The sequence below is a fragment of the Solanum tuberosum genome, unplaced genomic scaffold (genome assembly GCF_000226075.1).
Source record: "Solanum tuberosum cultivar DM 1-3 516 R44 unplaced genomic scaffold, SolTub_3.0 scf00086, whole genome shotgun sequence".
NCBI lineage: Eukaryota > Viridiplantae > Streptophyta > Magnoliopsida > Solanales > Solanaceae > Solanum > Solanum tuberosum.
Genome location: NW_006239010.1, coordinates 97,970 through 109,887, shown reverse-complemented (window position 1 = coordinate 109,887; position 11,918 = coordinate 97,970). Strand labels below are relative to the sequence as shown.

The 11,918-nt window shown below is 29.1% G+C and overlaps 1 protein-coding gene and 1 pseudogene across 1 annotated transcript; one reads left to right on the top strand and one right to left on the bottom strand.

The window, feature by feature from the left end:
• Window positions 1-218: 218 nt before the first annotated feature.
• LOC107060465 (zinc finger MYM-type protein 1-like) lies at window positions 219-2,090 on the top strand. The gene has a single exon (XM_015308428.1). The coding sequence runs from the start codon at window positions 219-221 to the stop codon at window positions 2,088-2,090; it is 1,872 nt and encodes a 623-aa protein (XP_015163914.1).
• A 2,052-nt stretch (window positions 2,091-4,142) lies between these two features.
• Window positions 4,143-7,173, bottom strand: LOC102604507 (lysine histidine transporter 2-like; annotated as a pseudogene).
• Window positions 7,174-11,918: the final 4,745 nt, after the last annotated feature.

Sequence of the window (11,918 nt, the reverse complement as noted above, 5' to 3'; positions counted from 1 at the left end):
TTAAAAAATATCATGATTGGTTGGAGTATAGTGTGACTGAAGATGCAGCTTATTGTTTGTGTTGTTATTTATTTCAAGATGAAAGCATTCATCAAGGTGGAGGTGAAACATTTTCAAGTATAGGGTTCAGGAGTTGGCACCAAAAGAAAAGATTAGATACGCATATTGGTAAGTCAAACAGTGTTCACAATCAGGCAAAGAAGAAGTGTGAAGATCTAATGCGACAAGAACAATCAATTCAAGCCGCATTTGTTAAGCTATCAAATCAAACCAAGCTTGAGCACAAAATTCGCTTAAAGGCTTCAATTGAAGTGGCGAGACTTCTCTTGAATCAAGGATTGGCATTTCGTGGACATCGTGAAGATGAATCATCGCTAAACAAAGGTAACTTTCTTGAAATTCTTTCATGGTATGCGAAGCGGTGTGATAAAATTGGTGAACTTGTGTTGAAAAAGGCTCCAAAAAATGACCAGATGACTTCTCATAAAATTCAAAAAGATATAGTCACTGCATGTAAGCTTGAAACAATTAAAGCTATTATGGAGGATCTAAACGGTGACTATTTTTCATTGTTAGTTGATGAATCTTGTGATATATCACGTAAGGAGCAAATGGCAATTGTTTTGCGTTATGTTGATAGAAAGGGGTCTGTGGTGGAACGGTTCATAGGAATTATTCATGTTCATGATACTAGTGCTTTATGTTTGAAAGAAGCTATTGTTAACTATCTTGCGCAACATTCTTTGAGTTTATCTTTTATACGAGGGCAATGCTATGATGGAGCTAGCAATATGCAAGGGCGTTTAAGTGGCCTTAAAGTTTTGATTCAACAAGAAAGTAAATCAGCTCATGCAATTCATTGTTTTGCTCACCAACTTCAGTTAACTCTTGTTGGGGTATCTAAAAAATGCCTTCAAGTTGGAGAACTTGTATTGTTGGTTTCTAATGTCTTAAATGTAGTGGGAGGTTCTTTTAAACGTATGGATGAACTTCGAGAATCTCAAGCAAAAAAAGTTCAAGTGGCACTTGATATGGGTGAGGTTGAAAGTGGTAAGGGATTGAATCAAGAACTTGGTCTTGCTAGAGCTGCCAATACTCGGTGGGGTTCACATTACAAATCTTTTAAGAACTTCATTAGTATGTTTGGCTCTATTACTGATGTTCTTGATACTATTGTTGTTGATTCTGAATCTGTTGAAGAAAAAGCTAAGGCAACCGGATATCTTAAAGTTTGTCAAACATTTGAGATTGCTTTCATATTGCATTTAATGAGAGATATTTTAGCGATCACAAATGAGCTTAATGAGTCTTTACAAAAGAAAGAACAAGATATTGCAAATGCCATTCTACTTGTTAAAGTGGTGAAGAAACGATTGCAAGATTTAAGGAATGAAGGATGGGATTCACTTGTCGAGAATGTGTCCGCATTTTGTGTCAAGTATGATATTTTGATACCTAATTTTGATGAGTTCTATGTTAATTTTGGAAGATCTCGACGTAAAGTTGCTGAGTATACTATTTCACATCACTATCGTGTGGAAGTATTTTTTAAGATTATTGATTGGCAGCTTCAAGAACTCAATGATCGTTTTAATGAGGTTAGAACAAATTTGCTTATTGGAGTTGCTTGCTTGAATCCAGTTGACTCATTTTCTAGTTTTGACATCAAGAACATATTGAGAATGGCTGAATTATATCCTGATGATTTTGGTGAAAATGTAATGGTTACTCTTAGGAATCAGCTAGAGACTTATATAGTTGATGTCCGTGATGTTGATAAAAGGTTCTCCAACTTAAAAGGGCTTGGCGATCTTTCTGAAATGCTAGTTAAGGTAAAGAAGCATTTAAACTATCCTCTTGTGTTTCGCCTTATAAAATTTGCGTTGCTCCTGCCGGTTGCTACTGCTACAGTTGAAAGAGCTTTCTCGGCAATGAAGTTGATCAAGAGTGAATTGCGAAATCGAATGGATGATGATTTTCTGAGTAGTTGTATGGTGCCTTATGTAGAGAAAAGAATATTTAATACTATTTCTGATGAGAGTATTATGAATAGGTTTCAAGAAATGAAAACTCGTAGAATAGAATTGTAATGATATATTTTAATTAATCAAAATTTATTTTGTTTGCATTTTTGCTTATTTATTTTTTATATCTTGAACCCACTTCGTGAAAATCCTGGGTCCGCCACTGTATATGACATAACCGGTCAATAGATCCACCTTTGTCATATATTTCTTACATATTAAAATCACATTGATTAACAACTTAAAATGTGTAAGAACTAAGTAAAGAATTTGTTGATTCTCCAAATTTCACCAATGTCAATATGTCATGTTAATGGGGCATATAAAGTAACATATATTATTTTAAAAATTATATAATAGTGTTATAAATCACATCAATTAGTGTCATATAAATTAGAACAGCGAAAGTAACATATATTATCTTAAAATTAACAACATAAAAGTATTATAAATCACAATAATTAACAACTTAAAATATTTTAAAACCATACAAAAATCTAAAACTATATGAAAAAATTAATTGACTATCCAAATTCCATCAGTGTCATATAAATTGGAACGACTAGAGCAACATATATTATCATAAAATAATGTAAAAATTATTATATATCACTAACAAACAATATAAAATATTTAAAAATCATACAAAAATTTGATTAACTCTCTAATTCGTATCACATAAATTAAAATATACAAAAAGAAGTTTCATACGTTGGGTGCGTGCTTGCATGGGCTCCTGTGCCTAGTTCTTAAAAGATAGTAGTATTTTCCGTATTTCTTAATATGTTAGATGCTGATTTTACAATAAATATAAAGAAAAGACATAAAGTCACCGTTGAAGTTGTCCCAAATTTTTAAGAAGACACCTTAATTTTGTGGGTGTCCTATTACCCCACAAAAGTATTGAATATCGTTGTAAAAGGTCCATTTTGACCCATTTTCTCACCTGGTTATGAACACGCACAACACGCACGTGAATGTTTGTTTTAGCTGATGAAAACCAATTAAAAAGTATCACATTTCGCTTGTTGTCTTTATTAATTATTTACTTGCTTTAAATCATCTTCTTCCCCAAAACATTACCGTTTCAGACTCGGCATTACCATTTTCAAGCTCTTCTTTATAATCATCTCCATTAGCAACTTCCCTTAAAATCCCAATTCAGCAATCAATCATCAAATTCCCTCTATTTCGAAACACTAATTTTGATTGAAAAACCCAAACCCAACAAAAATTGTTCACACCCAAGTGAGAAAATACTAAAATAAATTCAATCCAACATCAGAGAAAGACAAAAATCAAAGCAAAACCCAATTACAACACCAAGAAAGAGAAAGAAAAAGAAAAAAAAATCACAGAAAAAGATAATTATATACTGAAAGCGAGAAGAAGATTTGATTAGCCGAAAGAATAGGGATCTCTGTTCTGTAGACGAGAGAGAAATAAAGATTGAAGGAAAGGATTTTATATTAATAAATAAATAAAATGTGTGTGAAAATGTCAATTTTGATGGGGAGAGAAATTAATTTAGGAACATTTTTTAGTTCTAATGGAAATATAGATATAGCTGGTGTGTATCACACGTGAGTATCACTTTTTGAAACGAATCGGGTCGGATTGAAATTAGCGTGAGCCTCACGTGTGTCTTACCGGGTGAGGAAATGGCCCTAAATGGCCCTTTTACAACGATATTCAATACTTTTGTGAGGTATTAGGACGTCCACATTTGAATAGAAGTGTTAAAATAATAGTAACAAACTAACCATTAGTGTGTTTGGTAAAAAATGTTAAATAAGTGGGTAAAACTTATCTGCACTGGGTGTATACACCAATTCAATACATGCACGTCATGTGTTTAAATATACAGTACATTTTACTTAATCTTAATTAATTAACATGTGTTTTATTTCATTAAATCACGTAATAATGGAAATTGCATTAGTTTAATGTATACATCCGATGCGGATAATTTTTTTTCTACAACAATAACATAAAACTAAAAAAAAAAAAAAGTGATCTACAAAACTAATTCTCTCTATTCTGACAAATACTACTAATTGTTTGTCATGAGGAAATTTATTTGTTATTATTTTAAAATTAATTTCCAAATGACCCTATCTATGAATAGAACTTGTAATCTTTGCCTTGCAGTATGAGATGTCTCAAGGCACCAATTGGAGCTAAAACCATCAGAAGAACACCTATGAAGATGCATATCTGCATAAAAAAAAAGACAAAATTATAATATTAACAATACAAACAATTAGATTTCATCAATTTCTCAAAAAGAATTTTCTTGTAACATACCCAATTAGTCCACCAAGACAATGAAAATCTTCTAGGTTTGTAGATGGCAAGCCACATGATACAAGGAAGCTACAACAATAGACAAAAATCAAAGGAGTTTTTATCGGTCAGTTCGATTCGAATGTGAACATTATCAATTTGACTTAAAAGTTATCGATGTGTAGTATGCAAAATCGATAATCAGATTAAATAATAAGATTCTTGAAAGATTTGATTTTGTAATCCGTCAACAATATTATTTTAGTTATATGAGGTGTAAAAATAACACAAGATATTTAGCTTACAAAGTAGGTAGTAGGAGCAAATGCAAATCCTCCAAAGAAACTAAGTAGTCCACCAAAAAATGGAAATGTCATTCCAAGGAACAATGTTAAGGCTGCACATGCAATACAAAAAAAAAACAATTAATATCATTATTGAAAACAAATCATACTATTTGGTCGTTTGACTATGAATATATATATTTTACTTTTTCTCGAATATGAATTCTGAAAATCATGTTTGATCATAAAATTTATTGTGATTCAACTTGGATTTTTTTTTCTCAAATTCACAATTTTCATGATCACACGAGCTCAATAAACCAAAAGAAATAATAATAGAGACATACCAACATAAACAGTCCGAACAGTAGCTCGTAGCATTGTAGATGGAGCAAATTTCAATCCCTTAGACAAAGTAAGATTCTACCATGTCAAACACACCCATAGCAAATATCTGAAAAATAACGTGTGAATTAGACGCACATCACAAAGTCCAAACTCTATCAAGTAGTCGATATGAAGTAAGTTTAACCTGATAGCTTCCAATAACATGAATAACGACGAATGCATTCGCCATAATAATAAGCCAAGCAGGTTTCTCTAAGGAGATCAAGATATTGTCTTCCACAGTGTTACCAAAAGCTGCATAGCCAATAAAAGCAACTGGAAAATAACATATAGCTACAATAATATAGGCACCAATAACTCCCTTCCACATTGGTTTTTTGCATGGTTTTTCTGGAGTTGATGGCATAGTTGCTTGAATTTCTAAGACAACATTATGTCCAGCATATGCAAAAGCAACTTCACCTAAAGCCTGAAATCCATTAAACATTCTTCCTATTTGTGTTGAAGCCCTTGGACCATATTCAGCATCTGGACTTATTCCCTTGTGTACTGATGCTCCCCATCCTATCGTTGAGTAACTACACAATTATCATAAATAAAATATTGTCAACATCAGACATCCAGATACATAGGAGAGAGGGAATAAGACATCCAGATACATAGGGGAGGAATGTATCAGAGATGTGTTACCTAAGAGATGTGACAGCAGCAAGGAAGGAGACAAAAGAAATAGAGTTGAAATTGGGACAATGTGAAAGAAAGAAGTGAACAGTGCCAAACATCATGATGAAATAAGTTGTCCTCAATGGCCTACAAGTAGGACAAGCAGTGTCATAAATCTTCTTCAGTGACTGCCCACCAGTCACCATAAACAATATGTTCACTCCAATTTCCACTGCCAACTGTTGAGGAACCACAATCCATAGCCCAAGCTTTTCACCAAAAGCCTCTTGCCCCAACTCATGGTACCTGACACAGACCACGATAAAATTAGCTCATCAAATCATAATCCATCCAATTCAGTCAAGTTTGAGTTGATTATTAACCCGTTCATTCATCAATTTAGTCTAATCATGATCTACAATGTGAGAATCGAACTCTCATTCAATGGCGGAGCCAAATTTTTTATTAAGGGTGTCTAAGAATAATGGTGTTTGAGGTTTGAACCCGGAACTCCTTCATTCATATGGACACCCATTAGCACAGTGACAAAGGCATAACTTTTGTCAAGGTTGTCCAACTTTAAATATATATCATTTAAATATAGAATTTTGGCATATATATACAACGTAATTTCCGACGAAGGGTGGCTCCAGCTACGCCATTGCTCTCATCAATAAGGTGAAATTTCATATAATCAATTAATTGAGATATTAAGAGTCATAATAATAAAGAAACTAAAAGTTAGTGAAAATTGGACGAATTGAATCATGACCTGTATTTTATTCTATTTTATTTATGTACCTATCGAATCTTTTTCCGGGTACCATCTCGTGCATCTCCACCATTTGCCATAAAGTATATAACGTTACCACCCATGATGTGAGCAATACTACGCCTCCCCAATACCTATTATAAAAAATATAACACGAAAAATCAATACTAAAAAAATCATATTATATCGAAATTTAACAATATACAAACGTTCATTAGAGTGAAAAATAGTGAAATAAATCAATCCACAAAACTTATCCCAGATGTATCTTAATCAGAATCAGATGTATCACTCAATTTAAGATTTTTATCTCTAAATATCACTCAACTACATTTATCTTTAAGAATCAAATTGACATAGCAAGATAAATTATATTTATACCATATAAACATGAATCCAGTGGCAAAGTCAGAAATTTCACGAAGGGTGTCCAAGAATTGCATGGGTAAAAAATAAAATAACGAATGGGTGCACTAAAATTTTGTAAATCAAACTATATAACAAAAATAATCATAACCTATATGCTTTCAACTAACTGTACAATATAATTCATATATTGTACGTAGCTACGCCACTAATCTTATCGAAAAGTGGTAGAAGAAGAAAATACATACCATCCCATTTGAGACATGGCATAAGGGAGAGAAAGAACACCAGCACCAACCATAGCTGTGACATTATGAAACGTCGAATAATACCATTTTGCAGTCCTATTTGATGTGATTGGTAGCCAATCATCAACATTTTTAGTATTGTTATTATTACTCTCCGAACCTCGCCTTTTATTACTTCCCATATCTGATATCTGGACTTAAAATTCTTTTCCTTTGTTTCTATATCTCAACCTGAATAGTAATTCCTTATTGAGGAATATAGATGATTTAAGCATGAATTTTTTACCTATATATATACAGTGGCGGACCTGAAAAATAAAAGTATAAACAATTGATCCTGAAACTAAAGGAAGAGAAGCTAAAAATATAAAATGCTCACAATCGGGCTTGAACCCTGGAAGCCACGGGGGTCCGCCCCTATATATATATATATATATATATAGGTAGGTTGAAATGTAATAAATTTAAAAATAAAAAAATTATGATAAATTTAATATTAATTTAAAAAATTGTGGTTACTTTAGTCAAGACATATTGCCCTAATATTGCGGTTACGTTGGTCAAGACATATTTCCCTAATATTGTGGTTTACTTGATCCCAAGTCTAACTAACTCCATTTTTAATTGGCATTGATTTTTTCTGATCTCTAAATAAGGCAATTAGGACAATTAGATAAAGCTTATCTATTTTGGTCCAAAATACAAAATAAAATTTACATTTCTAATTTTTATTTTATTTTTTTGCTTTCCCTACATTTCTAATTTTATTTTATTTTTTTGCTTTCCCTACATTTCTAATTTTATTTTATTTTTTTGCTTTCCCTACATTTCTAATTTTATTTTATTTTTTTGCTTTCCCTACATTTCTAATTTTATTTTATTTTTTTGCTTTCCCTACATTTCTAATTTTATTTTATTTTTTTGCTTTCCCTACATTTCTAATTTTATTTTATTTTTTTGCTTTCCCTACATTTCTAATTTTATTTTATTTTTTTGCTTTCCCTACATTTCTAAGTAGTATAACACTTTAATGAGGCTGACAACATGGATTATGGTTAGCGATTTTTAAGTATTTGATAATGTATTGTATTGTTTTAATACAACATTTATACATCAATAATTTAAATGATAATTTTAGAAGAAAAGTAGGGTAATGGATAGAACTATATGAAAAGGTAGGATAAAGAATATGATAAGATTATTATATAATAAGTAAAGATAAAAATAAGAAGAAAATATGAAGGTTATGACGCGATCATACCAAATCGATCGTTATACGAAATGAATTTTTTTGTCATTACTTAATGATGGATACAATGTGATATAATAAAATTTAAGTAACCATAAATACAAAAATGTTATTTAAACTAACAATACAATATAATGAGTGACAAACAAGGTGTTAATTAGAGGACCTGGAGTTCGAACTCTTGAAATGAAAATTATCATGTTGAGAGTGTCAACCTTAAAAATAAGCTACGCAATACATGAATATGAATTAGTCGATTAACAATAAAATACTAGGTGAGAAATTAGCAAAAACATTAATGAGGAATTACATTCTTATAAATCAAGCTAATGAAAAATATACAACAAAAATATTAGGTTAATTTTTGTTTATTATAATTTTTTCATTGTCGTTTCATACAATTAATACCTTATTTTCATATTAAGTGAAAGGATTTAGACCCGTTTAGATTAGCTAATTAAAAATAAGCAATAGATATTCTTAAAAGATATTTCTTAATATATTAGACGCTGATTTTACATACATACAATAAATATGTATTTGGATAGAAGTGTTAAAATAATAACAATTAGTGTGTTTGGTAAAAAGTGTTAAATAAGTATTTTAAATTCATTTACAAGAAGTTACAAATTTAAAGGTAGTTTTACATTTTTTTTAAAAGCGGAATAAAGGGAGAATTAAAAGCTATAAATATTTCAGAGATTACAAAAAAAAATTGTAATAAATGATAAAAGTTTGGTCAAACAAAATGCTCTTATAATTTTTGAATTATTTTGTTTGGTTAGACAAAATGCTCTTATAGTTTTTGGATTATTACCAAACAAGTAAATAAATCAAAAGGTATTTAAACATAGATTTTGCAAATATTCTTTTTAAGAAAATGTACATGTTTGTAAGTACTATTCAAAATGCAAAATATTTTATTAAATCATAGTAGAAAAAATTACCTGACTCTTCAAATATTAAATAAAATGAAATAAAGAAAACACTAAATAAGAAACCAAAACACTAAATAAATGGGGGTAACTAGAACTTTCATTTGAAGTGGTCAAAATTATTTTGTAAAAGTTATTGTAACAATCTTTAATTTGTTCATGTTTTTCTCTTAATACTTTGAAGAATTCTATGCTAAAAGAATTTATTTCGCGATTTTAGTTCTTAATCATAATTGTTTAAATTGATATTGGTGTAAATATTAATTATGTCATTAATTTAAGAGTTTTATTTTTTCTATATTTCAAACGGAATAATAATTCCTTACTGAGGAATATAGATGATTAAGGATGTATTTCTCAATTCTCACATATTTATACTATATTAAAATTACTAAGGTCCTTAGAATTATTGATTAAACTTTTTGCCTTTCATTAAAAATAATTTGCTTTAGACAAAATCGTTGTTTCACCATTTTTCTCAAATTATAATAAAAAGAAATTCACATAACAAAAAAAAAGTCTGTATCTAGATTTAAACAAACAAAGAAAATAAGTTAATAGAAGAAAAAAAGAACAATTATGTAGGTTCACATTCAAAAAAATGCGTAGGAAACATGAGAGAAATAATACTAAAACTTCTATTTACATACCTAGAAACAAAGGGGAAAAAATTGAGGGTATAACAGATAAAATAAATCGTCTTTTTTGATTTGTCAAAATAGACAAATAAAAAGGGATAGGTAAAAAAGGAAAATTGAATAAGTAATTAGAGATAGAAGGAGTAACCCTCAAGGATAAAATAGGAAGAATAATATCATTTATGCATTTATTTTGTGAAATGACAAATATTAAGGACCATCCATTTTTTTTAGATATATAAATAGGAATAGAGGAACTGACGTTTAGGAATTTTATGTAGAATTTTAGTTTACAATATTTTCATCTTTTTTTTAAAAAAAAAATTATACAATTTATTTTATTTTAAAAAAATAAATCAATGTGAGTAGTTAGGGAAAGTAAAGACAAGGGTACAAAATGTTTCTAAAAAATTATACAATTTATTTTTAAGAAAGAACAACCTTTTTTTTCCCCAATAAACGCGAGTATATTTAGAAAAAGTTATGTCATGTATACAGATTTTTTTTCATCTATCATGGCAACAGATTATGAGAATTTTTATTTTCTTCCTTCATGTTAAAAAATATTAAATTCAATTATTATGTCGGTATAATAATATTTTATTTATCCTCATTCAAATAAATATCACATATATTTTTACATTAATTGCTATTTTTAATGTCTTTTTTTAAAATGTTTTTACTAATTAATGTGATGTACACGTATAAATATTCTAAATTAATATATATATATATATAATTTTAAAATTGTTATTACTTTATTCAAACATATTCCCCTAATATCATGGTTTACTTGATTCAAAGTTTAACTAACTCCATATTTAAAGAATATTGATTTTTTTCTTATCTCCAAAATATAGCAAAGAAGTTAGGACAAAACACTAAATAAAAGTGTGAGTTAGAATTGTGACAAACTTTGTCCATGCTTTTCTCTTTAATCAAGAATTCTATGTTAAAAAAATGTATTACTAAATTTTAGTTTTGAACGATACTCAATTGTTTAAATTGTTATTGGTGTAAGTTTTATTAATTATGTGTCATTAATTTAAGAGTTTTACTTTTTCTAATATCTCAAATTGAATAGTAATTCCTTGTTGAGAAATATAGATGATTAAAGAGGTGTGGAAAAATTGTGGGTAATTTTTTATAAATTTGATATTATTTTAAAATTGTGGTTACTTTATTCAAACATATTCCCCTAATATTGTGGTTTACTTGTTTCAAAATTTAACCAACTCCATTTTTAATGGATATTGATTTTTTCGTATCTCTAAATACTTCAAAGGCAGTTAGGATAAACCTTCTCTATTTTGGCCCAAATGGCAAATAAAATTTACATTTCTAAAAGCTTATTAATAATTTTATAGTTTAGTTAGTAAATGAAAATGTTAGAAAAAAATCTAGTTTGTGTTTTTCTCAATTAAAAAAGTACTTGGTTTACCCAGATTCAAACCCATGAACTCAAGGCATCGCGCGCTTTAACTTTAGTTTGAGGACCAACGCGCTCATCAGATTGTTGGTTGATGGGTGCTCACGAATATAATATATCAATTTTCCAATATTATATATATATTTATACACGCATATATAAAATTTCCGTCAGAGTTAATGGGTGCGCGAGCACCCGATACTCTATACGTGGTCCGCCCCAGATTGGATGATTGTTACGTATTATTTCGTAATGTATTATATTATTTTAATATAACATTTGAATAGATTATATATCATTACGTAAATACATTAATAATTTAAATGATAAACCTACAAGAAAAGTATGTAGGGGTAGAATTACTATAAAAAGTAGGGCAAAACATAGAATATGATTATTAAATAATAAATAAGATAACACGATCACATAACCAAATTTGTCGTTACACGGAATTAATGATGATAGATACGATATTGATAGATACGATATGAATATATGATATAATAAAATTTAAGTAACAATAAAAAATAAACATGTTATTTAAACTAACAATACAATACGATATAATACAAGGTAGAAACAATCCAAACACTTAAAAAATAGATCTCTCTCTCTCTCTCTCTATATATATATATATACATATATATATATATATATATATATATATATTAAGAAT